Source organism: Syngnathus typhle, linkage group LG12 (assembly GCF_033458585.1).
Source record: "Syngnathus typhle isolate RoL2023-S1 ecotype Sweden linkage group LG12, RoL_Styp_1.0, whole genome shotgun sequence".
NCBI classification, from domain to species: domain Eukaryota; kingdom Metazoa; phylum Chordata; class Actinopteri; order Syngnathiformes; family Syngnathidae; genus Syngnathus; species Syngnathus typhle.
Genome location: NC_083749.1, coordinates 927,284 through 955,000, shown reverse-complemented (window position 1 = coordinate 955,000; position 27,717 = coordinate 927,284). Strand labels below are relative to the sequence as shown.

General features: G+C 51.7%; 2 protein-coding genes across 10 annotated transcripts in view; both read right to left on the bottom strand.

The window, feature by feature from the left end:
- Positions 1 to 21,038, bottom strand: part of cdk5rap2 (CDK5 regulatory subunit associated protein 2) — a 26,638-nt gene extending 5,600 nt beyond the window's left edge. The window contains exons 1-50 of one of the 9 annotated variants that reach the window (XM_061292909.1): positions 19,841 to 19,941; positions 19,654 to 19,775; positions 19,311 to 19,365; positions 18,511 to 18,563; positions 18,091 to 18,152; positions 17,583 to 17,693; positions 17,432 to 17,508; positions 17,241 to 17,364; positions 16,991 to 17,151; positions 16,808 to 16,925; positions 16,671 to 16,724; positions 14,664 to 14,780; positions 14,464 to 14,583; positions 13,989 to 14,393; positions 13,752 to 13,922; positions 13,577 to 13,687; positions 13,360 to 13,497; positions 13,099 to 13,278; positions 12,844 to 13,038; positions 12,583 to 12,774; positions 12,355 to 12,463; positions 12,129 to 12,268; positions 11,941 to 12,057; positions 11,751 to 11,858; positions 11,560 to 11,672; positions 11,329 to 11,468; positions 10,203 to 10,343; positions 10,051 to 10,136; positions 9,836 to 9,979; positions 9,137 to 9,235; positions 8,952 to 9,070; positions 8,656 to 8,887; positions 7,338 to 8,577; positions 7,176 to 7,277; positions 6,664 to 6,812; positions 6,259 to 6,590; positions 5,944 to 6,176; positions 5,819 to 5,870; positions 4,724 to 4,848; positions 4,224 to 4,445; positions 4,016 to 4,141; positions 3,820 to 3,936; positions 3,565 to 3,754; positions 3,182 to 3,300; positions 2,885 to 3,094; positions 2,536 to 2,786; positions 2,299 to 2,445; positions 2,084 to 2,219; positions 1,907 to 1,953; positions 1,753 to 1,801 (exon numbers count right to left, since the gene is read on the bottom strand). In XM_061292909.1, coding sequence (XP_061148893.1) covers positions 1,753 to 1,801; positions 1,907 to 1,953; positions 2,084 to 2,219; positions 2,299 to 2,445; positions 2,536 to 2,786; positions 2,885 to 3,094; positions 3,182 to 3,300; positions 3,565 to 3,754; positions 3,820 to 3,936; positions 4,016 to 4,141; positions 4,224 to 4,445; positions 4,724 to 4,848; positions 5,819 to 5,870; positions 5,944 to 6,176; positions 6,259 to 6,590; positions 6,664 to 6,812; positions 7,176 to 7,277; positions 7,338 to 8,577; positions 8,656 to 8,887; positions 8,952 to 9,070; positions 9,137 to 9,235; positions 9,836 to 9,979; positions 10,051 to 10,136; positions 10,203 to 10,343; positions 11,329 to 11,468; positions 11,560 to 11,672; positions 11,751 to 11,858; positions 11,941 to 12,057; positions 12,129 to 12,268; positions 12,355 to 12,463; positions 12,583 to 12,774; positions 12,844 to 13,038; positions 13,099 to 13,278; positions 13,360 to 13,497; positions 13,577 to 13,687; positions 13,752 to 13,922; positions 13,989 to 14,393; positions 14,464 to 14,583; positions 14,664 to 14,780; positions 16,671 to 16,724; positions 16,808 to 16,925; positions 16,991 to 17,151; positions 17,241 to 17,364; positions 17,432 to 17,508; positions 17,583 to 17,693; positions 18,091 to 18,152; positions 18,511 to 18,563; positions 19,311 to 19,365; positions 19,654 to 19,672 — 7,858 coding nt within the window. In that variant the 5' untranslated portion in view covers positions 19,673 to 19,775; positions 19,841 to 19,941. Of the gene's footprint in view, positions 1 to 1,752; positions 1,802 to 1,906; positions 1,954 to 2,083; positions 2,220 to 2,298; positions 2,446 to 2,535; positions 2,787 to 2,884; positions 3,095 to 3,181; positions 3,301 to 3,564; positions 3,755 to 3,819; positions 3,937 to 4,015; positions 4,142 to 4,223; positions 4,446 to 4,723; positions 4,849 to 5,138; positions 5,301 to 5,818; positions 5,871 to 5,943; positions 6,177 to 6,258; positions 6,591 to 6,663; positions 6,813 to 7,175; positions 7,278 to 7,337; positions 8,578 to 8,655; positions 8,888 to 8,951; positions 9,071 to 9,136; positions 9,236 to 9,835; positions 9,980 to 10,050; positions 10,137 to 10,202; positions 10,344 to 11,328; positions 11,469 to 11,559; positions 11,673 to 11,750; positions 11,859 to 11,940; positions 12,058 to 12,128; positions 12,269 to 12,354; positions 12,464 to 12,582; positions 13,039 to 13,098; positions 13,279 to 13,359; positions 13,498 to 13,576; positions 13,688 to 13,751; positions 13,923 to 13,988; positions 14,394 to 14,463; positions 14,584 to 14,663; positions 14,781 to 16,670; positions 16,725 to 16,807; positions 16,926 to 16,990; positions 17,152 to 17,240; positions 17,365 to 17,431; positions 17,509 to 17,582; positions 17,694 to 18,090; positions 18,153 to 18,510; positions 18,564 to 19,302; positions 19,366 to 19,653; positions 19,811 to 19,840; positions 19,943 to 20,831 lie in introns of those variants that run through there. The other 8 variants (XM_061292912.1, XM_061292908.1, XM_061292904.1 and 5 more) reach the window with 8 other exon arrangements.
- A 588-nt stretch (positions 21,039 to 21,626) lies between these two features.
- The window catches only part of LOC133163232 (collagen alpha-1(XXVII) chain B-like), a 29,022-nt gene continuing 22,931 nt past the window's right edge, over positions 21,627 to 27,717 (bottom strand). Inside the window, exons 35-61 of the mRNA XM_061292920.1 lie at positions 27,642 to 27,695; positions 27,393 to 27,446; positions 27,205 to 27,312; positions 27,084 to 27,137; positions 26,848 to 26,955; positions 26,712 to 26,765; positions 26,570 to 26,623; positions 26,426 to 26,482; positions 26,302 to 26,355; positions 26,169 to 26,222; positions 26,047 to 26,100; positions 25,912 to 25,965; positions 25,737 to 25,844; positions 25,568 to 25,675; positions 25,396 to 25,503; positions 25,267 to 25,320; positions 25,138 to 25,200; positions 25,020 to 25,073; positions 24,831 to 24,866; positions 24,720 to 24,737; positions 24,600 to 24,635; positions 24,495 to 24,521; positions 24,363 to 24,413; positions 24,128 to 24,296; positions 23,846 to 23,955; positions 23,558 to 23,779; positions 21,627 to 23,449 (exon numbers count right to left, since the gene is read on the bottom strand). Of these exons, the coding sequence (XP_061148904.1) occupies positions 23,303 to 23,449; positions 23,558 to 23,779; positions 23,846 to 23,955; positions 24,128 to 24,296; positions 24,363 to 24,413; positions 24,495 to 24,521; positions 24,600 to 24,635; positions 24,720 to 24,737; positions 24,831 to 24,866; positions 25,020 to 25,073; positions 25,138 to 25,200; positions 25,267 to 25,320; positions 25,396 to 25,503; positions 25,568 to 25,675; positions 25,737 to 25,844; positions 25,912 to 25,965; positions 26,047 to 26,100; positions 26,169 to 26,222; positions 26,302 to 26,355; positions 26,426 to 26,482; positions 26,570 to 26,623; positions 26,712 to 26,765; positions 26,848 to 26,955; positions 27,084 to 27,137; positions 27,205 to 27,312; positions 27,393 to 27,446; positions 27,642 to 27,695 (2,070 nt within the window). The 3' untranslated portion in view covers positions 21,627 to 23,302. The remainder of the gene's footprint in view (positions 23,450 to 23,557; positions 23,780 to 23,845; positions 23,956 to 24,127; positions 24,297 to 24,362; positions 24,414 to 24,494; positions 24,522 to 24,599; positions 24,636 to 24,719; positions 24,738 to 24,830; positions 24,867 to 25,019; positions 25,074 to 25,137; positions 25,201 to 25,266; positions 25,321 to 25,395; positions 25,504 to 25,567; positions 25,676 to 25,736; positions 25,845 to 25,911; positions 25,966 to 26,046; positions 26,101 to 26,168; positions 26,223 to 26,301; positions 26,356 to 26,425; positions 26,483 to 26,569; positions 26,624 to 26,711; positions 26,766 to 26,847; positions 26,956 to 27,083; positions 27,138 to 27,204; positions 27,313 to 27,392; positions 27,447 to 27,641; positions 27,696 to 27,717) is intronic.

The window sequence follows — 27,717 nt, the reverse complement described above, 5'->3', positions numbered from 1 at the left end:
ATACATTCATACACATACATTCATACACATACATTCATACACATACATTCATACACATACAGACATACATAGATACATACATACATAGATAGATAACACACACACACACACACACGCACGCACGCACACACGCACACACGCACACACGCACACACGCACACACGCACACACACGCACACACACACACACACATCAATTCATACACATACATTCATACATACATAAATACAAACATACATACATACATTCATACATACATTCATACACATACATTCATACATAAATACAAACATACATACATACATACATCATGACTGCATTTTACCGCGGCACCATTAAGAGCGTCCTCTCCAGCTGTATTGCTGTTTGGGGTGGCGGCTGCACTGACTACAACTTGAAGGCCTTGCAGCGCATAGTGAACACTGCTGGTAAGATTGCTGGTGCTTCGCTCCCCTCCTTGAAGGACATTTGCACCTCCCATCTCACCCGCAAGGCGACCACGATTGTGAGTGATGCGAGTCACCCCGCTCACTCTTTGTTCGAGCTTCTGCCCTCTGGGAAGAGGTACAGAAGCCTGCGCTCCCGCACCTCCAGACTCTCAAACAGCTTCATACTCCAGGCTGTTAGGATCCTGAACTCGCTCCCCCGTTCTGCGTAGCGTCCTGTACTTTTACTGTCTGAACTGTCTGAATGCACACTGGCTCTTATTATTTATTATTTGTTATTACTCTTATTTATTGTTTGTACCTTTTTGTTTATGATGTTTTTTACTTTTGCGCTATGCTTGCTGGCTCCGTTATTTATTGTGTTATCTGTTTATTTATTATTTATTCATCACTCTTACTATTGATTGTTTGAATTTTTGCCTTCTTGTTTTTATATTGTGTCGCGTACATGTATGTCTATCGTGTTATGTGTCTCGTCACCGTGGGGTAGAGAAAAACGTAACGGTCTCTTTGTGTGTTGTGACATGTGGAGAGATTGACAATAAAGCTGACTTTGACATACATACATTCATACACGTACATTCATACACATACATTCATACACATACATACATACATACATACATACATACATACATACATACATACATACATACATACATACATACATACATACATACATACATACATACATACATACATACATACATACATACATACATACATACATACATACATACATACATACATACATACATATGACATATGAAGGGATTGACAATAAAGCAGACTGACATATATACACATACATTCATACACATACATACATACATACATGCACATACATACATACACATTCATACACGCATGCATGTATGTATGATGATTATGATGATAGAACTATTTATCCCACAGCGGGGATATTGTCACAGCAGCATACAAGAGTGCAAGAATACAAGCGACAAGTGCCAAATGTAAAAATGGATCAATAACAGACAAGGACAAAGACAAGTGCCACTAGAAGCGGTCGAGACAAAACACATGATCAGGTGCCACACATGTTGGACACTCTGACAGCAGTAGGAATGAAGGACCTGCCGAATTTCGCCTTCCTACACCGTGGCTGGTGGAATACGATAGATGGATTAAGTATGTATGTATGTATGTATGTGTATGTATGGATTAAGTATGTATGTTATCTATCTATCCATCCGTCCGTCCGTCCGTCCGCCTGTTTCCATGCCAATGCTTGATGTGACTCATGCAAAAACCAACTTCATGCGTGCATGCCACGCACATGTTTTACCTTGCGCTCCAGTCGGGCCTTGTGGGCCAAGGAGGTAAGAGTGAGTTCTCTAACGTTAGGGGAGCGGGGGGGATCAAAAACATACAAAGACAACAAAACAGCGGTGATTGACGGAAGCAAGTGGCCACGTTGGTGCGCTGCTGTGGACCCTCACCTCCAAATTTCCACGGGCTTTCTTCAACACGCCGTGGGTGAGCGACACTGCGGGCGGGAACAGACAAAAACACGTCAGCGTCACGCTCCAAACACACGCCGTCTGCTTCTCATAACATATCCAATTGAATTTGTTCTTCTAAGCTTAGCTCATAGCCCTCAGACGACGACCACTTACGCTGGTCGATGATGACCCTCTCCATGCCCTCCTTGAGCTGGTTGGTGGTGCGCAGGCGTTTGACAGCTCCGCTCAGCATTCTGTCCTGCTGGGACAATCTACTCTTCAGACGCGAGATCTCCCTCTTCAGATCGTCCTGCAGGCGGGAGCGGGATCACACACTTGAGTAAGGTTGAAGTCCAATGTATGTTTGGGCTGAGTGCGCTGCGGCGTACCTGTTGGTCGCGAGCCGGCGTCATGGCGCCCCCTAGCGGCAGAGAGACTCTCCACACCAACTTGAGCAGGCGGGCGGCCTCGTCCAGAACCTGCTGCGTCGTGCTCACGTCGCCCGACAGCTGCTTCACGCTCTCCTCGTCCCGCATCTCCACATAGACAAATGTGATCAAACCTTCCTGTTTTTTTTTTTATGCATTGATTTTCAGCGATGTCAATGTTTGAAAGCTTGACCCTACCTTGTTGAGACAGCGACGCAGCTGGACGTCCATGCCGCGTGCCAGCTTGCGTCCTTCCGAGATGAGCCTGCGGAGGGCGCTGTAGTCCTCCACCAGCGCCAAAATGTGGCGCCCATTGCGGTTGGCCCACAGGCGGTCCCCTGGCACCAGGCGGGAGGGAGCGCCCGTCACGCTTTCGCCCGAGCTGCTGCCATCGCCGTCCGCCTCGCAGCAGCCTTGGCGACCGGGCGAATTTTGAATTGAATCTTCATCTACAAGCAGGAGGCGAGACCATCAGACCACAGTTAGTTGATTGTATCTGTCAAAGTGTTTGATGATGAATGCCTGCCCTCTGGCGGTCTCACGTGACCTGGGCTCAGATGACCAGTGGAGGAGAGCAGGTAGTTGATGTTGATGGTTTCGGAGCGGCCGGGCCCTCGCCACAGCTGCTCCTCCAGCCTCTGTCGCAGGGTGCCGTTGGTGTGGATGCTCCTCTCCAGCTGCACTCGCAGGTGGCGGATCTCCGACAGCAGCTCGGACAGGTCGGCCGCGCCGCCGGGATCCTCGGTCGCGCCGACGCCTGCGTGAAAGACAGCGGCGGGCTTACATTTGAAGGCAACGCACAAACTAAATGACAGTGTGACAAGTTGAAACCTATCAAACCAACTTGGACTCTGCTCCGCCGTCTCCATCTTCTCGCGAACTTGCAGCTCTACACGCAGCGACTGCAAGAGGCGCTGCGAGTCGGTCACGTGCTGTCGCTGGAGCTTCACCTCGCACTGCAGACTGAACGCAAAAGACGAGGAGGGAAATCAGTCAGTTGTGATGCTCACGCGTCGAGCAAGGGAAAGCCAGAGGAGCCAAACGGGTTTCGGATTTCAGTGTCAGCCGGCAAAGCGGACGGGCGGGTGCTTGCTTAAGCAAATTGTACTAATGGCGCGTTGTCATGGTGATGCTGCAACACCGAGTGGCTTCACATGAGTTGTCAATGAGTTGACAGACAATTATACATATCGTATATAAGCCTACCCCCCCCCCCCCCCCCCAGACCTGCGCAGCTGGTCCTCGCCGGCGTGCAGCGATTCCTGCAGCCTGGCGTTCTCTCGAGCGACGAGCTCCAGCTTTTCCCGCAGCATGACGTTCTCCTGCCGCAGGAGGTCGCTCTCCTTCCTGTTCTGCTCCAGCTTGGCCGTGCGTCTCGCCAGGCTCTCCCGCAGCCGCTCGCCCTCCCGTTGTTTGTCTGGAAGAGGGCGAGGTGTGACGCGCCGCACCTCGGGGTCGCAAAAGAACGCGCCTCGAGTGTACCTTTGGACTCCAGGTTGATCTGCTCCTTCAGCGCTTGGTTCTGACCCCGCAAGAAGCGAAGCTCGTTGACCAGCTGAGCTTGACCCTCGCCGCCGTGGATGAAGATGTTGGTGGCCGCTGGTGCAAAAGCAGACCCGAGTGAGCGTGCCGTGCCGGCTTTGTAAATCGCCCGCTAACATGCCCGGCGAGCGCTCACCTGGGTCTTGCTCCACCTCGGCGAGCCTCCTCTCGAGCTGCTCCCTCAGCCGGTCGTTGGTGGAGATGCTTTCTTCCAGGCGCCGCCTCAAAGCTCGGATCTCCTCGAGATGCTCGGCCAGCAGGTCTGCGCAAACGAGACCCGCGCCGTGACGATGTCAAAAAACATACGGCAACGGCATCGTGGCGAGTCGTCGACGCTTGACTACCTGAATTGACGGCCGGCGTGTCCGCGGAGGCGTTTGCCGCCGACTCGACCGCCTCGTGGCGTTCCTGATGATGAGCCATGACGGAACGATGCAGGTCCAGCTCGCCGCGCAGGCTGACGTTGAGCTGCTCGCTGCCCCTGAGACGCTGGTGAAGCAGTTGGTTCTCCCTCTGCAGGAGCAAAAGTCGGTCGCCGGACACGTCCGCCACCTCGGCTCCTTCTCCTGTATGTGAACGCCATCACTGTTTCTTTTTTTTCCAGCAGAAATGGATAGGTGCTACTTAATAATGCAATTTGAAAGTGGAAGGGCGAGGGAGGGAAAGCGGACACCTGCGGCGCCCTCGGCCTGCGCGGGACGCCTCAGTGCCCCACAATGGCCGTGAGTGGAAAAGAAGTGCTGGGGCCAGCGTGCGACATGATACCACGTGAGACCAAGCGAGCACGTGATGGAGTTTACGATGCGGAATGACGCCGAGAGCGGTGCCAAACTGCAAACCGCACCTTGCGTGGGCAGCCTGCCGTGAATGGAGGACCTTCCGCTCTGGGGGCTGTTGGGACTCTGGACTCGGAGCTGACTCTGCAGGCTCTGGATGAGGCAATTCTTCTCCTGCAGTTCTTTGGCCAACCTGAGAGAAGGAGGAGAAAGATGACAAGGGTCCATCACTCTCTTCAAGAAAATTCGGAGGGGCTAAAAAATTCCTGGTTAAGTTTCTGCTGGGAGATAAATATTGGACTTTTTCCAACCAAAGTGTACAACATCAAAAATGCCCAGGAATTCCGTACCGTGCTCAGTCGGGTGGCCAACAAAACCACAAACATTTCTAACCACACCCTTTTAGACAGGCACACAAAAGTTGAAGTCCACAGCAAACGTCAAGCCTCTCCACTCCACTCCACTCCACTCCACTCCACTCACGCGTCTAAGCGCTCGCCGGCGCGCTCGGTCACTGCGATATTTTGCCCAAGCAGGCAACCGACATGTTTCCGCAGCCAATGCCTCTCAGCCTCCAGCTCCGCACGCAGCTTTTCCAGCTCCTGCTGGACCGGGCCGGCGGGGCTGTCCGCCAGCCCCCGTTCACTACAAATAAATGCCAGCCTTTAGCCAAGGCGTCACCATTTCTGCTGTGAAATTACACATAGGGTAGAGACATGCTCTTCAAAAGGTACAATGTCTCCTCACTGTTTGTCCTCTCATGTTCTGATTCGTACGGCGCCGCTGACCCAATTGTATCATCAATTATTTTGTTGACACACACATGAAAATAGGTCAGCGGCCAGGCAGACGCCATTCAAGTCCAGCCCAGCCCAGCATGCCAGACGGGGTCACGAGACAATTAGGGGAAAGGCTAGAGGGGGAGCTTTGCTTTTAAAGAGGTCATGAGGTAAACATCAAATCTTAGAAACAGCGCAACCCCCCCAAAAATCTTCCATCAGTGCCATGTGGGGGTGGGTTGGCCTATAAAAAAATACCCATGGACTTGAAAATGGTCGACAAGCACGGCAAACCAAAAAAACAAAACAAAACTATGCGCTGAGCCGTTGACAGTTTTCAAATGCGCTGAGGGAGGTAGTAAATATGGAGTGAGACGTAGGTACCTGCGAGAAAGCTCCAGAGCTGCCACATCTTCATTCTCACGATGCGTCTCTCCTAATAGACACAATACTGCTTGAGGGAGGACTCCTAGGTTTTGGTCAACAAGCCTCGCCGCTCCCCTCGCTACCTTTGTCCAGGCGTCCCTCCAGCCGATCCAGAATCCTCAGGCTCTTGTCCAGCTGCTCCTTGAGCACCTCGTTCATGTAGCCTTCGGCCGGGCTGGCGTGGAGCATCTCCTGGAAGGCCCTCCTCAGCTCGGCCGTCTGTCGGCGCTGAAGGCCCGCCAGTCGCCGGCTCTCCTTGAGCTGCTGCCTGAGCTGCGACAGCTCCCTGGCTTGCGACTGCACCAGGGAGTCCAGGCTGTGGGAGGAAGGCGCACACCCATATCATCAGACGGGTTTCCTACTACGCTCAAGAATTCAGCATTTCTGACAATTCCAACCTGGCGGGCGATGTGGAGCGGCTACGCGCTTGCTGTAGCTGCCCCTTGGCGCTCGTCTTTCTTTCCGCCTCCACATCGCTCGTGGCCCGGGGCTCTTCGTCACGCGTCTGCTCCCTACCGGGCCTGGCGGGACGGCTCTGTGTTCCGTCCCGATCGGTCAGCTGGTCGGAGCGGTGGCCGCCCACCGGGTCAACGGCGTTCCTTTGCATCTGGCGGGCCAGTTTGGCTTGCCTTTCCAACTGGACCTTCAACTCTCGCACCTGCGCCTGGAGCAGCAGCGGGTCCTCGGAGAGGCCGTAGTCTTCGTAGGTCTGAAGGCTTTTCAGGCTGACCTGAAAACACAGCGTGAGCCTCTTTTCCTGCGTCAAGACAGAAAGCGGGCGGGCAGCGGTCGTGACGAAATACCTTGGCCGAGCTCAAGGAGGGGGAACTCGGGTACGGTGTGCTGGAGGCCGAGTCCAGATTTTCGGTGGAGGAAAAGTGCGCCTGCTCACGGGTCAGCAGCGAAGGGAGACTAGCGGCGCTTCCGCTCGCTTTGACGCCCACCTCGAGGTCTGGAAGAAGAAAAAAAACAAAACAGAAGCTTTAAACAGTGTCGAAGGTGACGAGGGCCAATTGTCCCGATTCAGAATCATTTGTTTTCTTTCCAATGGAAAGGCCCGTCAAAATGTGCTCCAAACGGCAGCACTCGCTTGGTGGAAACAAGGCCGGAAAAAAAAAGATGAAGAAGGAAGGAAGAGTGGAAATGATGGCAGGACATGCATCCATGCAAAACATTGCATGGCCATACCACCACAGTGAAAACCAGAAGAAAGTGAGTTTAGGAGACAGCTGGAGTGTGTTACGGGGCCCCCTGCGGCCAGATTAGTGTCCACTCAGAAGACAGACATGCAGCGTCCGTCTCGACGGCGTCTGACCTGAGCTACTGCTCTCTTCCCTATCGTTGGCGCTCTTGGGTGTGGTTTCGTAACCCAGGTCCTGCAAATCCACCTGCACACCTTTGTCATCCTGCTCCACAGCTGGCATTGGAGGCAACGTTAAGTCACGTTAAGTGCGTTTGTCAAAAAAGACATGCTCACCTTTTTGCACCGCGTTATTCGGTGTGGACTGAGCCAATTTCTCCTCCAGGTTTTTGCAGGCTTTTTTCTTCTCCCTCAGCGCCTTGTGGAGAGTCTCTAGCTGAGCTTGAACGCCGGGCGCTAAGCCCTTGGTGTCCGGCGGCACGACGTGGGCCTCGCTCTCTTCCCGCAGGGAGGCCTCCAGCTCGCAAATCCTCCGCGAGTGATCACCGAGGACCCGGGAGAGAATTTTCAGGTTGCCAAGGAGGTCCGACTTGAGGAGTTCCTCGTTTGGCCGAGTCAGGCGCCCCAGTCGTTGTCTGTTTTGTAGAGCTCGCTGAAGGTTGTCCAAGTGGCGCTGCAGGTCGGGCTGGCTGAACGAGCCGCTACTCGTACAGCCGGCAGCCAGAGAAGCAATGGCGGATTCCGCTGAGCTAAGGCATTTCAGAAGAACTTTGGTCATCTTCTGACTTGAAGTCGGATCAGAACTTCCGCTTTTCCCGTCTTGATCCCGCAGCTCATTTTCTCGGAAAGGTTCCGTCTCGGCGGAAGACGAGTCGTCGTGCGCCGAACCCTCGGCTCCTCCAAAGACCCCTCTCGGGCTGGGCTCATCTGAGGAGGCGTTGGCTGCCTCTATCTTCAAACAGAGATCTTTGATTTGCGCCTGCTTTCCCTGGCTGTCTGCCAACAAAAGGTGCTTCTTTGCCAAGTTCAAAAGTTGTGCAAGATGCTTGTTGAGCTCCTCCTTTTCCTGAAGCGCTCTCTGTGAATCCAGGCAGTTGCCATCGCAGCCCGTACAAGCGGAGCCCGCTCCCTGTCCGGACCCACCCTGGCCGCCCAGACTGCAGGCGGTCAGGTAGGCAATGGTGGACTCGGCGGCTCGCAAGGCCTCGACGTACTGGCTGTTGAGACGCTCCTTGTCCTGGAGCTGAGCGCGGAGCTCCTCCCAATCGGCCAGCTGCTCGCCCAGCTTGTTGATCAAGGCCTCCTTCTCCTGGCACTCCTGGTGGAGGAGCTCCAGCTGGTTAAAGAGACCAGCGTGGCCCTGAGTGTCGTCCGGCGTGTACGTGGACGGATAGCCGCTATCGGGAGCACGTTCGAAGGAAGAAGAAGGGCCGGCGCTCGGTTGCGACGACGCCGGGGAGTTCGAAGGGGATTGCTGCTCAGGGTCGGCGTCGGGTCGCCGCCGCACTGCGTCCGCTTCGCTGCAAGCTTCCGGTCTCGGCCTCACCGGAACGGGCAGGCGAGATTTGAGACAGGCCTACGAAAGATTTTTGTTGTTGTGGATTATTGTATAAACATTGAAGACTTTCTTCCCCCCCTGTTCTTTAAAACACACCTTGTGTTTTGGAATCTTGCCATCTTGCGGACTTGCCACTTCCTCCGTGGCGGGTGCGCCCTCCTCGTCTTTGCCCTGCGAGGTTTCCCGAGCGCGTCTTAAGTCAGCCTGCCCGTCGCTGCTGTCGCCCGACGCGTCTGTGCTCTCCTTCTCCTTGTGCTCGCTGGACTTTTGTTCCTTCAGCAGACCTCGCAGATGAACGTTTTCAGCCGTGAGCCTGCCGACTTCCTCTCTGTAAAGAGGGGATCGATTGCAATTTCAAGGCGGACGCGGAGAAAACAAAGAAAAAGTCCCACCTTATGTGCAGGAGTGGTGAAGCGAGCCTTTTTTCAGACTGGCTCTCTGCGGTGGAGGCACACTGAGCATTCTCTCTGCTCTGGCCCAGGCCGCTGTCCACACTCTCATTCCCAAGTCGCTAAAAGGCGTGAGGAAGCAAAATCAGCCAGCGCAATTCCTCTCAGGTTCCACATCTGTGAAATACCTGCACGAGTGGGAAGTCTGTCTGACTCGCTTGGTCCTGATAGCAGCACGTCCGGTGAGCTGCAGGCGGCGCCTCCGTAACGCTCGCGCTGTCTGGCTGCTAGAGTAATGGGATGTGACATGGGCGAGCGAGTATGACATATGTGGCTCCATTTAAAAAAGAAAAAAAAGGAAAATAATACTCAATGATGCAACAGAATCCCCAAAAGTGTGCAAAGCGACAGCGGGATGGCATGACGTGTCTAATGTGGGACGTCGATTCATGGGGGAATGATAAAGATAGAGAGACGGGCTTGGTTAGGAACAATGGAGGAAAGAGTCAGGAGATTATGTACAACAAGAAAAAAGACAAACACTTGGAAAACTGCATTTGAGACTACTGAGAAAACAACATATAGTCAACCTGGAATGTTTTCATTTTGTGACTATGACAGCTTGGGAAAAAAAATCTGGAAGCGACAGCTTGTAACTCAAACGGCACGTCGCAAGTGGCTTCAGTCAAGGTACCACGGCACTAGTTTTGTCTCAAATGCAGCCAGACACAGCAGAGGTTAAGTCAGGTTCAAAGGTTAGACGGGAGCTACACAAAGATGTTTGTTTCGCTTAGCGTGGAAAGCGGTATGCTGGTAATTATTATTATTTAAAAAAAAAAAAAGTGTGTGCAGTTGAGAGCGTTTTGTTTTTGCAGCGGCCAGCCAACCTGTTTCCACGGACGACTGCTGGCCAGCTTTTGGTCCTCCTTGTTGAGAGCATCTTGGCCGGCCTTCTCCTGTGCTGCCAACCTGTTCTGGAGCTCCGCGTTTAGAGCCTGAAGCCTGCCGACATGCTCCTGCAGCTCCAGCACCTGATGGACTCGCCGCAAACTCAAGTGACGTCATTGCTCATTTCCGTTCGCCTCGCATAAAATGAATTCACCTTCTGCGGCGAACTGTCGTCACGGGCCTCGCCCACGCAGATGCTCATGTAAGACGTTTGGTCGCCGACGAAACTCAGCGAGTCCCCTGGAGCAAAAACAGCGTCGATATCCCTCCCCCAAAACAAACAAAAGTGTCATTTCCAGGTCGTACGGCTGTCAATGGCGCCGCCCACTCCACCGCCGCGGTTCTGGATGGCCCCCAAACGGGCCTGAAGAGAGGCATTCCAGCGCTGGGCATCTTCCAGCTGGTGCCGCACGCTCTCCAGTTCGTTGGGGTCGACGACGTTCACGCCTGAGCACAAACATTCAAAGTGTTGATTTTTGGATGTCTTGACATTCCGTGCGTGTTCATAACAGCAAAACTTTCAATCCATCAAGGATCCGGTGTGAGCCCACTGCGCTTTTTATGGTGGAGCAAAGATGATGATGCTCAACGTGATGCAAACCAAAGTACAGGGGACTCCAGTAGGAGACAAAGGAGCATCATCATGGGCAAATGCTGAAATGACTTGTCAAGACCATCATTGCATAGAGCTGCAGCTGACCTAGTTGTACACCTTCCACTCTGCTCAATGAAGACTGACATGCGCACACACACACACACACACACACACACGCCTGCGTTAATGACGGCTTCCCTGAGCGCCACTTTGAATCAGTCTCAAAGTCGTGCCCCGACTTGACTTTGCGATTAGGCGAGCCGAGAGTTGCTGTATTCAAACTAACCAATTTGCTATGTTATATAACGAGGCGCTTATCCCATTTGAGATAATCGGCTAATTTGGCGTGCGGCAGCCGGCCGAGTCGGCCCCCCCCGATTAATACCCGTGGAGTTGTGACGTCATCGGCGGACGGACAAACAGTTTTGTGGGGAGGACGAACAAGCGCACAGGCATGCAAGAAAAACAAAGAGGGACAAACTGAAGACTTTATTCACATTTTTTTAACAAGGAGACAAGTCAGGGGTGACAGACAGACAAGAGAGAGAGAGAGAGAATGACAGAGCGAGCGAGAAAGACAAAACAAATAGCACGTCAGGAGGTGATGATGTTGAAGACGAGGAGACAAACAGATGCTGAATTAGCGGGCTTGGGATCTTGTTAGCCGGAGCAAAGACGGGTCGGAATGACAGAGGACAAAGAAGTGTGTGCGTTTCCCACAGGGTCACTCAACTCCTTTCCTAGCAGCACTTGAGATGTGTTGGTTTCCTAGCAACCAAATTGCAACAAAGGCCCCACTGGGGGCTCAAGTAGGACTCTGACGCGTTTGCGGCGCACCTTCTCTGATTTTGGCTCTGTCGAGCTCTCTCTCCAAGTCGTCCCTGAGCTCCTCGTTGGCTTTGACGCCGTCTTCCAGCTGCTGCCTGAGGAGCTGCACCGCCGTCAGCTCCAGCTGCAGAGCGTGAAGACGTTGGGCACTACGAAGCGAAGCGGGATTATTTCTCCCAAATATCCAATGCGCCACATCGTGGCGAGCGAGTTGCAAATGTTCTTTTCCCGCTGTCCCACCTGTCCTGCTCCTTCACAGTCCTGACCAGGCTGGAGTAGAGCTGCTGCTCGGCCCTCAGAGCTTTGTTGAGCGCTTCGTGTTCCTGCTGCAAAGCTACCAGGGTGGGAAGGACCTGAAAAGCAAACAAACAAACAAACCTTCAGCTCTTTTCTACTTTCTTCAAGCGCTTTTGGGATTTTTAAAATTGTACTTCTTGCTGGCTGTCTCCGCCAATCATGGTGCTCTCCCTTTGCGGGAGCCCCGATGGCGATCGATCCATGACCCGATCGCCTTGCTCTCCGAGGCGCTGCTGGAGAACCTGCCCAGGAGCAGGAAGTCAACGCTAGCGCCGAGACGGTTGGTCCAACTTTCCAATGTGTGTAACGAGAGAGGCTCCTTACGTGTATGATTTCATCTTTGGTCTCGAGGGTGGCGGTCAGAGACTCGATATTGGCAACCTGGCCTTCGGCGCGACCCTCCAGCTCGGACAGCGACGCTCGCAGCTCGGCCAAAGACATCTAGGCGGACATCGGGGCACCGGTGAGTCGACGGATAAATGAAAAGGAGCGTCCGCGGAGGCAAACGAGACCTTCAATTGATTCTCTCTCTTCAGCGCTTTGTTGAGAGCCTCCGTTTTCTGCGCCAGCTCCTTTTTGAGAACGACAACGGTCTTCTTGGAGACTGGAATGTTTTCCGAGCTGTCGTCGCTGTTCCTCCTGGAGATCTCCGCTACGGCACCGGGAAAAAAAACAACAACAACAACAACGTATCAGCATTGTTGCCACTCGCACAATCACGCGCTGAATTACGTTCACCTTCGCGCTCGGCCAACTTCTCTTGCATGATTTGGATGGTTTGTCTGAGCTCCAGCACGTAATCTGGCTCCCCGTCGTGCTCCGTGTCCCGACCAGAGTGGAGGAGCCTCTGCAAAAATCGCCAGGCACAAAAATGTCCCTCAGTAATTAAAAGGAGTTCAAATGAAGCAGAGGATTAGGAGCTCTGTGGCTGCTCATCTTGGCCGTCTTATCCCGCGAGGGGCTTACGTCGATGACGGCGTCTTTTTCACCGAGGACGAATCGGAGCTCTGCGGTTTCCAAAGAGTCCTTCTGGGCCGCCGTGGAGTTTTGCCTCTCAGCGGCGGCCAGCTGATTCTGCCGCTCGGACAGCTGCCTCCTCAGCTCCTGGATCTCCTGGGAACGCTCGGACAGCATGCGGTTGTAGTGCTCGGCGGACTCCTGGCGAGTCGAAAACGACATTGTTCCAATGCGTCCACGTCGTCGAGTAGCGTGTATTTTTTGGCAAACCTTGATGAGTTGGTCCTTGCTCCGAACGGTTGCCAGCAGTCCTTGCACGGCGCCCTCGTTGTCGGCCACGAGCCTTTCCCTGGCTTTCACCGCCTCGGCCAGCATGGCCTCGTTCACCTTTAACCTCTGGCCCAGCTGCTCGGCCAAGTCGCGGGCGTGACTTTGCGACTGGCTCAGCACCGACTCGGACAATTCCTGCCAGAGGCGGACGAGTTGGAGCGCTAGCCCTTAGCGCGTTGGCGCGTGCCGACTTGCCTCCAAATCTTTGGTTTTGCCGTCGAGGGAGACCTGCAGCTGGCCGATGAGGGAGTCTTTCTCTCTCAGCGATCTGTTCAGGTTGTCCTCCATGTCTTGCTTGGCCCTCTGCAGGTTCTTTAGCGTGTTTGCGAGGTGCTGCAGTTCCACGTCCTTCTCCTTGATCAGGCTATCGAAATTCTGCGCGTGGGAAAAAAATACACCAAGCGCATTGATGTTAGGAAACGAATGTCATTCACATTTTGGCTGTCATCCCCTCACGTTAATGGTTTCTTCGTTGTGCGACAGGGAGTTCTTGAGCCTCTGCAGGTCTCGATCCTTCTCCCTGAGCGAGAGCTGCAGCTGGTGGATTTCGTTGTCTTTCTCTTCCATGGCTGCAAATCTCTCATCCAGCGCTTGCTGCGAGCGGGCGGCGTCAACAAACGGGTTGAGCGTTAAACTCGGATCTCGAGGCACCGGATCTTGCGAGCGCGCTCACCTCCAGCGCCTTTTCCTTTTCTTTCAGCCTTCGGCACAGCTTGGCGAGCAGGCCGTCGTTCCCCGCCGGACTCTCGTTTTGCTCCGAATCTTTGACCGTGTTTAGGTACTCCTAAAAGAAGCAACCAATCAGTGAGTTGTATTTTTATTCAAAGGAAGACAGCGGCGTGCGTCACCTGTAACTGCTGCTCTTTATCGGCCAAGGTGGACGTTAGCCGCTGGATGGTGACTTCGTGGGCGTGCACTTTTCTTTTGGTTTGCTCCAACAGCTCCTGGTACTCCTGCTCCAGAGAACGTTCCTTCTCCTCGATCTCGCCGCTTAGCTTTTTCACTTGGTTGTTGAGATCCTGGAAGGAAGGGCGGGCGGATAATATTTGACACGGAGCTCTTCTGAATGTCGAATTTGATCTCACATTCAAGGCTTTGTCTCCCTTCTTCTTCTGCTGCTGCAGGTCTTCCAGCTCCACCTCCAGCTGCTCCTTGGCCTGCTGCAAGTCAGCCAGCTCCTGCTCCCTCCTGTCCAGGGCCCGCTGCAGCTTCTGGGCTTCCATCACCTTGGCGTGGTGGTCGCCTTGGAGTTGGATCAGCTCGGTTTGCTTGGCCGTCAAGAGACTTTGGTGCTCTTCCGCTCCCTGCGGGAGGAGTCGACGCAAGACGCTGGTCTTGAACTGGAGGTTTTGCACGGTCGCACGCGGACCCAGCGGCATGTCAAAGAGGCAACTTGCCTGATATTTTTGCATCTGGGCCTTGTGCGCCGTTTCCCTGGCTTTGGCGAGGGCATCGTCCCGGTCCTCGATCTCATGGCACAACTCTGCAATCTGCGGGGATGGGAGTTAGCGAAAATAAAAACCGGGCTTCCAAAGGGGGATCAAAACAAAGGCCTCGCACCTCTTTGTCTTTTTCTCTGAGGACCTGCGTGAGCCCTTGGATGGTTTTGTCTCGCTTGAGCCCGTTTTTCTTCTCCGCTTGGAGTTCATTGTCGCTCTCGTCCAGCCTTCCCGACAGCGTCTGCGCACAAACGTGCTTTCGATGGACCTTCTCACGGACAAACACAAAGCAACAAGTTGCATCGCGGCTTTTCACGCTACCTTGGCTTGGCTCTGACTTTCTTCCAGCGTCCTTGTCAGCTTTTCATGGGCGCTTCTCGCCTGGGCGAGCTCCTCGGTCAGCCGCTTGTTGACGGACTCCAGTCGATGAAGCTCGCTCTGCTCAGCAGATTTGGGACACAGAAGAAGATAAATACGCCGCTTCACTTTGAGTGACATTTCCCAACAGTGCCAGTCTGCCCGGTTGGACGGCAGCACACAACTACCTCCACCGCGGCAGGCAGGTACTGATCATCAAATTCTTCCGTGAGGTCGTGCAGAGACTTCCACTGAGCCTCTTTGCGCGCGCGCTTGTTCGGGGCGGGGAGCTGGCCGGCGGTGAACCTCTTCAGGACGGGGATGCGGCTCCCGCAAGGGACTGAAACTTCTTGCTTGGCGAGGCAGCGCAGGAGCTGGATCAAGTCGGAGATCACCGAGGGCTGCCGTGAGGTTCCGCGGAGGAGCGTTTGAGCTTGAGCCTTTCCTGCCGGATCCACGTTGGCGGCGCGTCGGGAGACAGACGCCTTGGCTTCTCGGACTTTGGTCCTACCCGGTTTGGTTTCTGGAGTTTCAAAGTCTCGATTGAGGGACTGCAGGGACGCGGAACGTGCTTTTAATCCGGGCCGAGGAAAGGTGCCCTTATGGTGGACCAGGTCCAGGTACATGCTCTGAGAGCTGCCCCGCGAGCCCCGCAAACCAAAGGTCTTCGTCGGGCTGTCCAGCGCTACCGTTGATCCCATCCTCCATTTCTTGAGACCCGAACGACCCGGAAGCGCTCCTTTGCCCACGAGTCTATCCAGACTCACACATCTCCTCATGCGCTGACTACCGGCGCGTTCCCTCGGCGATTTGGCGTCATCTGGCGGCTGACTGGCGGCCTCGTCGTCAAAACTGGCCGCCCCGGACGACCTGAGGGAGGTCTTTGCGCTCTCCTCCTCGCTCTTTTCCTGATCCACGTTGTGTTTGTTGTAGACGTGGATGATGCACTGGATCAGGTGCGCCTTCTCCGCTTGGATCTTCTGCACACGGCCGTTGTGCTGTTCCTGCAGCTGGCTGAGGTTCACGTCGCACTGGATCACCTTGTCCAGCTGGAAGACGCACTTGCCGCAGAGGAACTCGCCGCCGCGGCCGTCGCGGGTCACCTCCCGGCCCAGCACGTGCGACAAAACCACCTGCAGCTTCCTTTTTGCCGCCGAGCTGAAGATCCAGCGACACTGGTTGCCGACCAGACGGCCGCTGCATACGCGACACGAGTCCTTCATGACGTCGGTCCGCACATGAGAGATCCTTTCCTAAAGATCCTCTGCCAGCTAGCCAGCCGCAGAAGAGTGAGCCATCGTTGGGCGAACGATTACAGAGCGGTGTAAGCCGTAATCCTTCCGTAATCCCTGCTCCTGCCTCTGTTCCGTTCGCGTCCGACACAAGAGATCAGATCAAATCCTCCGAGGCTACCGGAGTCATCTCCGTTCTGGCCGACGCCTGCCTTGCACAGTGTCAACTTTAAAGAACGCGCCGGAGATGGGACCTGCCCATTCTTCGTCCCGGGAGTGCCTTTGCGCTTGACAATGCACTTGAGCGAGTTGTCGTCCAGAAATCACTGTTGTCACGTATCCCATTACGGCCCAATCCGAGCCGGTTCTCGATTTGACACTGACCGCGCTGGACAAGTCGTGCGGCGAGCCGGGCTGCTTTTCGGTAAATATGGCCAGCCGTAAATAACTGACTCCAGACAGCCCGGTAATCCGCTTTGAACTCTGTGAGCGGGGACCCGACGAGGGACAGCGAGTTCACTGTATCATGAGATGCTTGACCATTTATAGATCAATGACACCAAAGCCGAGTTCCATTTTGCATTGTTTGGGGAACTACGGATGACTCAACCGATCGCCGCTGCGCTTTTGATTCCAAGAGGGGGGAAATTGTGTAACAGACAAAGACATTTCTCTGGCCTGAAGGGTCGAAGCAAAAGAAAAAAAGGCCGCGTGCGCTGCGGATTTCAAAAGCACCGACCTGGTTGTCAGGTTTCATTTGGTCCTTTTCTTTGAGGAGTTGCTCCTTCAGGGCCTGGGGGGTCAACATAAAAACAAGCGGCGTGAGGACAAACGGAGTCGGAGCAGTGAGTTTGGGCCATGGCGAGGAAGCCACACCTCAAGTTCGTCCGTCAGCTCTTTGACTCGCCCGTTTGACATCTCTCTGTGCCTGTCGTCGCTTTGACGGAGCTCCGCTTCCCGGTGGGTCAATGTCATCTTCAGCTGCTCGATGATGCTGGAGGGGGCAAAACAACAATGGAACCGCTCCAAGGTGACAGGCGGGTTGCTCTTTACGCTTACTCGTCCTTCTCCTGCAGGGCCAGCTGCAGGTCTTGCGCGGGCGAGGGGGGGTCGGGCAGTCCCGCGAACTGGAGCTGCTTCTCCATGTTGATGTTCTTCAGCTTCTCTTGCTCAGCGATGGCCGCCATCTTCTCCACCTCATCTTCGGCCGTTCGCAGACACTGATGCAAGAGAATAATACACGTTTGTGGAAGAAGGCGTAATATCCCATCTACTGTCCTACAGGGGGCAGTGATGAGCTTGGACTCACTTCTTCCAGTTGGGAGATCCTCTGGTTGAGCGAGTTTCGGAGCGCGTCCATGTCTCGCTGCGCTTGCTCTCTGATGCGCTGCGGCTCTCCCGTCTCTCGAGCGGCCAGACTCTCCAACGCTTTGCTGCCAAAGCATTGGTGGCTGAGTTCATGGCAACCTATAGGATCGGACAAAAGCGGGCGGCTCTTACGACGCCGACACGAGCAGCTCCTGCTTCTCTGCCAAGTCTCTCTTCATAGACTCCAGCTCCACTTTCAACTCGATGTTCTGTGGAGACGTGATTGATTTGATTGCGGCGAGCCCAGACGACTCAATTCCAAAGAGAAAAGCAAGTACGCCACCGTTTTGAAGATGTCCTCTGTGGAGCCGTCGCATTTCTGCTGCATGCGCTCCTCCAGGAAGTAAATGCGCAGCTTCAGGTTGAAGTTCTCCTTCTTGAACGCGGTGATTTGCTGCAAACAAACAGATGAGCACGCCATTACTCTCCTGATTTTGAAAACTTCCAAGATGTGACAAAGCTGTGAATCACGTGCATAGATCAACTACATGTGTGCGTTGTTGGAATGAATGAAGGTCTTCATCATGCGCGTATGTGAGAGCCAGGCCAACTGTGCAGCATTGTGCCGCGGGGCATGCATCTGGAAACGGGGGGGTTTGAGGGGGGGGGGGGTGCAGTCTGCTCTCTTCCAGTCCGTAAAACATTTCATCATGCGACCGGCCGCTAGCCAGGCAGCTCACGCCGACATGTCTGAAGGTCAGCACGCCTCAGACATCCTGCTCCTTCTCCATAAATGGTTTTGTGTGGTTCAGGCAATGGCTGCAAACTTGCCACCAATGCAAAGAACTCACATTTTCGTAGTCCTTCATGGTGAGGGCTTTGATTGGGGCCATCTTGCTGGGACAGGACGCCGCTGTTGGGACCACAAGAAAGGATTAGTCAGATGGCCAGAGGCCTGTGAGAGTTTTTTTTTTTCCCCGACAAGGCGAACGAGGCAAGCACTTTATTATCCTCGTTACTCCCAAACTTTCGTAGCATTTTTTTTGGCCGCCATTTTTCTCTCTCCTCAGCATCCCTTTGTCACGTCAGCCTCTGTCCTCTACGTGCACATTTCGAAACTAGACGAGAGAATCCTCGGCGGGATCGTCTAATTAGACTCTTGCGGCCGTTCGCTTTGCTCGTGTTTGGAAACGGATGACAACGACGGCGGCGTTAACGAACACACAACGGGGGACGCAACGTCAACAAACAATAGAGAAGCTTTGCCGTACCTGTCATGACGCCCGCGGCGTCACCAGCATTTATGGAGTCCAGGAGGGCGCAGCTGCGGAGAAAAACATTTGGTGAGCACAATCAATGAGCGGCCAATCGCGGCGTTGTTGCATCGCATCACAGCTGCGGACACGCTCGAGAGCAGCACGACTTCTATCGAAAAGACAATCAAGAGCGATGTTTACTTGTTACTCACGCTGGCCGCTCGCACACAACCCTACGGACACACTCCAGAAATAGCTGAAGAATGACTCTCTGCCTCATTTACATGCTCACTCTCGCCCGCCCGATCTTTCTCCCTCTTTCTCACGGTGTGTGTGTGTGAAAGACGCAGCATGTGCCGGTGACAGCCGAGCTCTCAAATTCAAAACGCAAGACACAAGACGCTTTTGCTTTGGTGCTCGGACAAGAAGACCACTGTGATGGTGTCACTTCACCCCCCCCCCCCCCCCCACTAGAAAAACAACACTGGCAAGACACATCTGCATAACCTCAGCAATACAATGAGCTTCAGTACTCTGCTGAGAATTAAAAAAAAAGAAAAGAAAAAAATAAGATAAAACTGTGACGTCATTCCTGGTTGGACTGGCTTTGGCTCAAGTGTTTGCTTTCCTACTCCTAACCCTTGAACCCGGGCGAGCTAATAATAATAAAGTTATAATAATGTAATAATAATAATAATGACTTCATCCCATAAAAAATATTTTGATCATTTTTCTTTCCTGCCTATGGAAACTATGCAGAATTTTCCACCCTTATGCAAGCCGAATAATAGCTCGATAAAAACACACAGTAATACTTGCAAGAAGTCATCACACACTTCCTGTGCAGATGAAGAGGAAGCATGCTCGCGCCTGTGACAGATTTAAGCAAACAACAAAAGAAAGATGTGAAACAACATTCATCACTAAATGGGCTGGCACATTAAGGAGCACCATGCAGTATCAAGTAGACAGCAGAGAAACCGTCTCTTTGACAGTTTGGCAGAGGCATCCGTGTCAACCAGTAGCCAAACAAAAAACAGCACAACACACAACTTCCTCTTTTTCGCCTTTTCGCGAAGCGCTCGTCCGCTTTTCGACCGGTACATCCGAGTCACCGCCGGTCTCTCACAAGGCAGCCCAATTTGTCGTAAGTCACACCGTGCATATCAGCTAACATCTTGGATTACTCCGCCGGCACGCTTGCCACCTGGATGCCCTCCTGAGCCCAAGGTGAGGGGTGCATGGGTGAGATACACGCAGCGGCAGGAGGTTCTATCAAGCTGCAAACACAACAGGAAGCCAGTACTACAGCCGCAAGAGCGGTAAATGAGGCTGTTTGACCTACCGGGTCAGCGCACTCTGCTCTCCCCCATGTCACTGCGAAATAAGGCCAAAAGCGACAAGCAACACTGTGGCTGTTACTGTGTGAGGAGGCGGGGGACGTGGGTTGGCTGCAAAAACGGAAATGTGCCGTCCACATTGGATGTGGCAGATGCGACCCATCATTTGTAAGTACAGCAGTACCATGACTTTGGGGTTTCAGTTCCCCGACCAATATGGTGAGACATCACTTTGTGATATAGCGAAGCAGCAAAACCAACATGCATTTTTGTCATTTCATGAATGTGTGCTAGTACCAATGAATGAATGGAAGTGCAGTTGTGATGACATATTCAAATATTAAGTCTAAATATTTCATCGGTGTTTATGCTAACCAGAGATTTAAATGTAGACTTGACATTTTTGTTGTGAAAAAAGAGTTTGCATTTCGCTGATTTCTGAACCGTTTTACAATTTGGATGAAATCGAAAGTAAACTACAGATAATGACAATTACTCACGACACGTTAGCACATCCAAAATGGCGGCGACGTCAACGTACGATTCGGCCAACAATGGGAGTGCGGACAGACGTATCAGACATCGCCCCGCCCTATCATTATTTTCGCAATCGTCAACAAAGGGTGCCAACCAATCAACACCCGGCCCTAGACATGATTGACGTTTGTGGCTCGGCTGCAAAATATGATCAATTTCACTGGATGCCAAGTCGCCCTAATAGTCCTGAAAAGGCAAAAATGTGCTGCGTGGAAGTTTACGAGATGAAAAAGTCCCGTCATAAGTGCACAAGAGGCTATCTATAGCTATCAGTACGTGGCAAACATTACATACACCGAAATACACAATCAAGTCAAACATTTCTTCAGTTGATACACGGAGCATTAGCAACGAGCTTAGCTTTAGCTGGACTCGCCCCCCAAGTGGAAGAGCGCAGACATGCTAATTGTTAGCCGGCTAAACGCCAGACTTTTTTCTCCCCCTTCTTTTTTTTTTTACCTTCCGTTCAAGTCAACGGGGAGCGTCTGGTCGTCGCCCATCACCGAATCCATGATAGTATTTGTCGCTTAGTTGGTGCTTTCCGAGTCGCGGCGTAACATTTTTTGGTGTCAAAACAAGTCCGTTTAATGCTGGAAAAGCGGGACGGGATTCAAAATAGTCCAAGCTGCCGCCATCATGCTATTAGTGACGTCACCAGGGTGTACGTTGGAGGCCGTCGGTGCATTCAGGGAACCTCGGAGATTGTGGAACTACGACGAGATTCACGAGAGCAAGAGAGATTTTAAATTTAATAAAGAAAATTACTATGGTACTGTGTATTTTTAACTACAACATGCAATTTGTATTGGTGCAATTTGTACTCTTTTTCATGGTTATTAGATATATTTGTGGAAAACTTACTTTGTGAGCGTTGTTGAATGGGACGTGTAACTGGGTGGATACTGGCAACGAGCTATGGGCCAAAACAAACATTTCTGGGTGGTTTGTGGCAGCTTTAAAAACAAAAACAAAAAAAATTGGACCTCTTTGCATCACCAGTCACGTGGCCTTTATATCTTCTGGTGACAAAGTTACAGTGGAACTGGCTGTACTAAGAACAGCGCCCTCAAGTGTCCATATTGGGTATTGCAGGAGGGCAAAAAGATTTGTGAAAAATATGAACTCGACCATATTTGAGCATGAGGTTTCTGTCCGAAAAGGATGATCAACTAAATTAATCAAGACTAAACACTGACTGCTATTTCCTGAGATTTCAGTCTTCTTATATGAGCAGTAACTTAAAATAGTCACACACAAATTGAAAGTTTTTATTGAACAAACGGAACGCCAAGTAAAGAGCAGAGACCAATAACATTTGCAGCGTGAGATACTTTGACTTCCTAATATTAATATATATATAGGCTACTGTATTCCCCAAACAAGCTGGTTGTATTCACACAGGAAAACGGAAAACCTTATTCACCTTTTGCCCTGGTTGTCATCTGCAAAATGTCAGGCTTTCATGTCTACAACACAACTCAAAACAAAGTAACAAGGAACCAGTTCACATATTTGGCATTTTGTCCTTCCTTCAAAACACAAGTAATAGAATAGCACCTGATACAGTACATGATGGATTATCATAGAGAAACAAAGAAATGTATTTTGCAATAAATTTGTTCGCCGGAGCCTCAAAATGTACACATAAGAAAAAATATATAACTCCAAGACCAGTTGGGCCAACTGATATTTTTATATATATATAAAATCATAGAAAGATATTCCGCGAGGAGAGTGGACAAGAGATATTCGCTGTTCCACAAATTAAATATTAAATTAGCAAGGACGGGGATCAACGATACACAAACATATACATGTTTTTTTCCCTTTTTTTTTTAATGACTATTACATACACAGCTGCTGCAAGGGGATTTTTTTATTTTTATTTTTTTAAACAAGGAATTAAAAAAATACTTGCTTGATACTGCGTCGAGTTGTATCGCTAAGAGCGTTTCACAACCAACAGGGTGAGCGTTTGAAAACTATAATTATGGAATCTAGGGCAATGCACTTTTTCTCTCTCTACATATAGATTTTTATTTTGTTTTAAATTAATCCAAGCGAGCCTGCACTATGAACAGAATATGCAAGCAGAGTGGTGTTATTACAGCAAAAATATTAGCACCTTTCACTCATTTACTATGGAAGAAAAAAAAAAAAGTGTGGACACAAGGATCTCAAACTGACCGCAAGACTAAAAATAAAACGAGAACTAAACCTTCATATATTTTTTTTGTCATATTTTTACATATTGTTTCCCCTCAATGACTAAAGCTGCAGATCTTCACATCAGTGGCATCTCTAACAAGTCTTTTCTCACACCACTGACTTTTACAATATCTCCCTTTTTGGAGTGCACACTAATAATAAATATAAATGGGATTGTGAACTGTGACTGCCCCCACCCCCCCCCAAAAAAACAGATGAATAATATTGGAAGTAAGGAGATGAGCACCAAAATAAAATAATGAAACCCACTGCCCGCCCCCTCATTTTAGTTTAACCTGTAACATTATCTTCTCCTTTTCTATTGCACTTGAAAATGAGATAAACATGTAGGCATCAAAGAAAACCAGAAGAATACATATATGTACATTATTTGATCATATTTTTCTCTCTCTCGTAGGATATCGGAATGGATTCGTCTTGTTGTTGCCCCAACTCAAATCAAGTAATATCAAAAATAAGTTACGATTCGAATCCAGCCCGCTTAATTAGCCCTCCGGGCGTCCTCCACTTGGAAATGTTCCAGAGAGATGGCACGGGCCTATTTTTGTTTGTTTCACGGAGGAGCTGGAAGAAGCTATTGAGAGGATATTAGTGCAAGAACTCCCCCCAAACTCCATCCCGCCTGCTCTCCTTCAATGAAAGGTTGGCGGGGGGAGGCTGGACTGGGCTGGGCCGGGCGGCGCCGAATGACGCTTCCCGGCTCACGTGAAGCAGACGGGTCCGATCTCCAGGTGGTAATGCGATCCTGGGCCGGTCTCGGGTAGACGTATCACGTCGGTCACGGGGAGCAGGGAGGGGTCCAGCGAGCGGAACACAAAATGGGCCTGGTGCCAGCGCCCGTCTTTCATCTGTTAGCACACGCGTTGGCTTCGTTAAGAAAAACATCTTTAGCGCTGAGCCAATCTAAGCGGAAATTCTCCTATTTTTTCAATGCAATTGTATTCATTTCGACATACCCAGCAAGAGTCTTCCACCACATCAGGTTCCAGCTCTCCTCCAGCTTCAAAGATCTCGCCGGTCCACGCCTTGAAGCGCACCGAGGAGTGTCGGGAAGCCGGCGAATGCTGCCCGGTGGTCCAGACGGAGACGTTCAGGCAGTGGATGGTGACGTGCTGGACCGCCTCGGCGCTCAGCAGGTGGAGGAAGTTCATCTGGACGCGGCCAACGCTGACCGCTGGCTGCAAAGAAACAAACACGTTTACAATAGCTCTGTGTAATCACTTGTGTTCTTCTCTTTTGGATACCTTGGACACGGTTATTGGTTTCAGACAGGTCTGTCCGCCGCCCGTAAAGTTGCAGGAGACTTCGATTGTGTCGGACGTGCAGCCGAGGTTAGGGTCGATCCAATAAGTGCCTGAAATCATGACGCGGCGTCGGGTTAGCGGTAGCACAGGGGTAGAACGGTTAGCATGGCAGCCTCGCAGCAATGCTATTTCTATGCAGCTATGCTAATTCTGTTAGCTTGTTCTGGCATTTTCTTATGGTTTGGCTGAACACTTTGATGTTTGAATGAACACTTTCCATACCATCTTTTAACTTTTGTTCACAGCTGTGCAGGTCCCTGCAGATGCGGGCAGGATTGTCCCTGGTGCCCAGTGGGTTCTTCAGGCTCTGGATCAGATTTGTGAGGTAGTGGAGGGTCTTGAAGATCTCTGCACCCTGGTCCAGCATGGGCAGGTCCATCACTAGCTTATTCTAATGACGAGATACAGCAAGCCCTCATTGATGTGAGCAGTCTCGTCGTGGACGTTACTCACGAACCTCATTCCTGAGCTGGCTGTGTGAATCCATATACAAAAGACCATCCTCTTTCTGATGAGGGGGGAAAAAAAACAAGTTGCTATGGTTTCTTATCTGTGAACATGATATTACGATCAGGCGAAATAATCTTACAAATGATGGAGGGACACGCATAGGACCCTAGGATGAAGCAAAAGGACACAAAGAATGAGCATAAAAAGGATTCAGGTGAATTCAAGAAAAAAAAAAGAATCTTACCGGTGGGCCACGCCGTCCGCGAGGTCCGGGAGCTCCCTGAGTAGGACAAAGACACACATGCAAGGTGAGCCTTCATCATTCAAATCAGCAACAAGAAGATAAAAAGCATGCAGAACATACCCGAGGTCCTTGGACTCCCTGGTGGGAGAGGACAGGACACACACACACAAATAAAAAGAGTTAAATAATATTTAACAACACACCGTTTTTTTTCATGAAAATAATAATCACCATGGCGCCTCGGTTGCCTTTTTCTCCTCTGGGGCCCTGGAAACAAACATTACAGCCATTAATATTTTCCATATAAATTGTCTTTTAAAACCAGGAGGGGTTCACTTAGGATGCAAAATAATTGTCTTTAGGTTCTCTCAGGATGCGAAATGTTTTTTTTTTCACGTTTGTACATTGTGCGGTACGTACTGCGCTTCCACTGGGGCCAATAATTCCCACGGAGCCCACGATTCCGCCTCGGCCCTGATTGAGAGATGGCGTTAGAGCAAAGGAAAACAAAGACGACGGCGGCCGATCATCTTCCCACCATGTCGCCTTGTGGCCCCTTTGGCCCTCGTATGCCCTTTGGCCCAAAGTCTCCTGGAGGTCCCTGAAAACAGCCACAAGACATATTAACACTTCTGGGCAAAATGTTTTTTTGTTTCCTCCTACCTACCTTTGGACCAAAAACTCCAAGAATTCCAGGAAAGCCAGATTCACCGACGTCACCCTGAATGACGAGTCAGCATTATTGTTAGCACGGGTTAGCAGTCGCTAACGAGTCGTCTCTTCGAATGACACTCACGGGTTGTCCTTTGGGTCCGGCATCTCCCCGTGTCCCCGGAAGTCCCATTCCACCCCGAAAGCCTCTTTTCCCCGGAGGTCCGCTGGGTCCGCGAAGACCTCGCTCCCCCTGGAGTGATCAAATTGTCAAGTTGTCGAGGCGGTGTCTGTTTTGAGGGCAAAGCTGGTCTTACCTTTGGTCCAAAGGCCCCTTGATCGCCCGGCAGTCCCGTCACCCCGGTTTTGCCATGAGAGCCGGCTTTTCCCGGGAGGCCGGTCTCGCCGTCGCTTCCATGCTCCCCCTGCGCACGATTCAGATGATTGGACGATCTCTCATCTTGAAAAGCAAAATCCAGCTCTTACCGGCGGGCCTTTGCTTCCGTCCTTTCCTGGGGTCCCGTCCATCCCGGGCGCTCCCTCCTGTCCCTCTCTGCCCACCACGCCTCTGGGCCCGATTGGACCGGCTGGCCCCTGCAGAAGACGAGATGTTGCTTTTACTGCTTTTGACACTTTTGAGGTCGGTGTGGATTTGACTCGCCTCCGTTCCTCGGGCTCCTTTTGCTCCCGCCTGACCCCTTTTGCCTTTGTGACCCTTAATAGCAGAAAGAGTTTTGGGATGCGTACGCCATGATGAGAAGAATTTCTTATTATTCAAGCATGACTCTCGTCTTACTTGATCTCCTTTGGCCCCTTTGGGTCCTTGTGTGCCTCGCGGTCCAGGATGTCCCTGCATGTAATGGTTGACTTGTTAAGTTCGGGAGTCACAAAGAGTCAAACGTGTGGCGGGGCACTCACAGGAAGTCCGGGAGCGCCGGCTCGGCCTCGTTCTCCGTCCACGCCAACTTGACCCTGTGGAAAGAATGCCCGCCTGTTGGAGGTTGAAGGTGAAGACGCCCAGCCCCTCCCGGACTCGAAGGAGCCATCTTACTTTGTAACCCGGGTCGCCCGGTTCGCCCCTCTCTCCCCTGTCGCCCGGAGGACCCTGCGAGAACGATGCGGGTTGGTCAGTAAAAAAGGCGTCCAATTTGTGGCCGGCATCAAACGCAACTTACGATATCACCCTGAGGACCAGGAGGACCTTCGGTTTTGCCGTCATCCCCCTGCTCGCCCTGGTTGCGCACAAAATGGACGGACAAAATGCTCAGCGACTCGACGCCGCATAGCAGATGGAAGATGAACAATGAGTTGAGCTGTACCTTTTCACCTTTTGGTCCCGGACGACCCATCGGGCCAGACCGTCCCTGGTGGCCCTGCAAAGGCAAACAACAGATAGTTATGAGAACCAAATGGAAATGCCCAAGTCCAATTGAATGTGGCTAATCATTTGGAGACGCGCACCTCATAACCCGAAAGGCCCGTTTCCCCTTGTTGACCCATTCGGCCTGGAGCTCCCTAAAAGAAACCCAAATGTCCAGAGTAAGATATTTGATTTATTTCCGCAATGACGCAACGTGAGACAAGACGTGCACGTTACCACGTGTCCGATGGTCCCTCTGGAGCCTTTGGGCCCGACGCTGCCTTGCGGTCCTATCTTGCCTGCTGTCCCAGTCTCCCCGAGGTGACCTTGGTGACCTTTGGCGCCCTAAAATACGAGTGTTTTACAACGTGAATCACTTTTTAGTTTTTCTTCGCCATCAAATTGGAGTTAAGCATTTGGATCAGCAGCAAAATTTGATTTTTTTTTCTAAATGTGGCAAGATGACGACTAACCTTTGACCCAACTTTGCCTCTTTCTCCAATTTTGCCACATTTGCCCTCTTGGCCCTGAAAAAGAAAGGTCAAAGCATGAGGTGGATTTGAAAGACGTTTGGTGAATTTCAAGCGCTCTTACTCTGACACCAGGGATTCCAGGACTGCCGGGCGGGCCTTCCTTTCCCTTTAAACCCGTTTCACCCTTTTCACCGTTGTCGCCTTCCTGGCCCATGTCGCCCTTTTCACCCTGACATGAACACACACACACACCAATCTCATCATCTGCACCAAAATACAAATGTGAATGATCTTTTCTGCTGCAGTCACCTTAGTTCCATCGGGACCAGCAGGACCAGCCTCTCCCTCCAAACCCGGCTCGCCCTGTTCACACATGAAACACGAGGACGGACACGTTAAAGCGGTGGCGGGCCGCAAAATCGTTTTCAGCCAATGATTATGTCTGTATGAAATTCTGAAGAAATAATGGAAGTACGCTGGAATGGTTTGTAGAAATGGAGAAGGAGGAGGTAAATTCCTAAAAGCTCTTTAAATGCCAGTTGGTGCCGACAAACGTACCCGAGGGCCCGTGAGCCCCTGCTCGCCCATGTTCCCGTCCGCACCGATGGCACCCTGTCAATCACACACAAATATT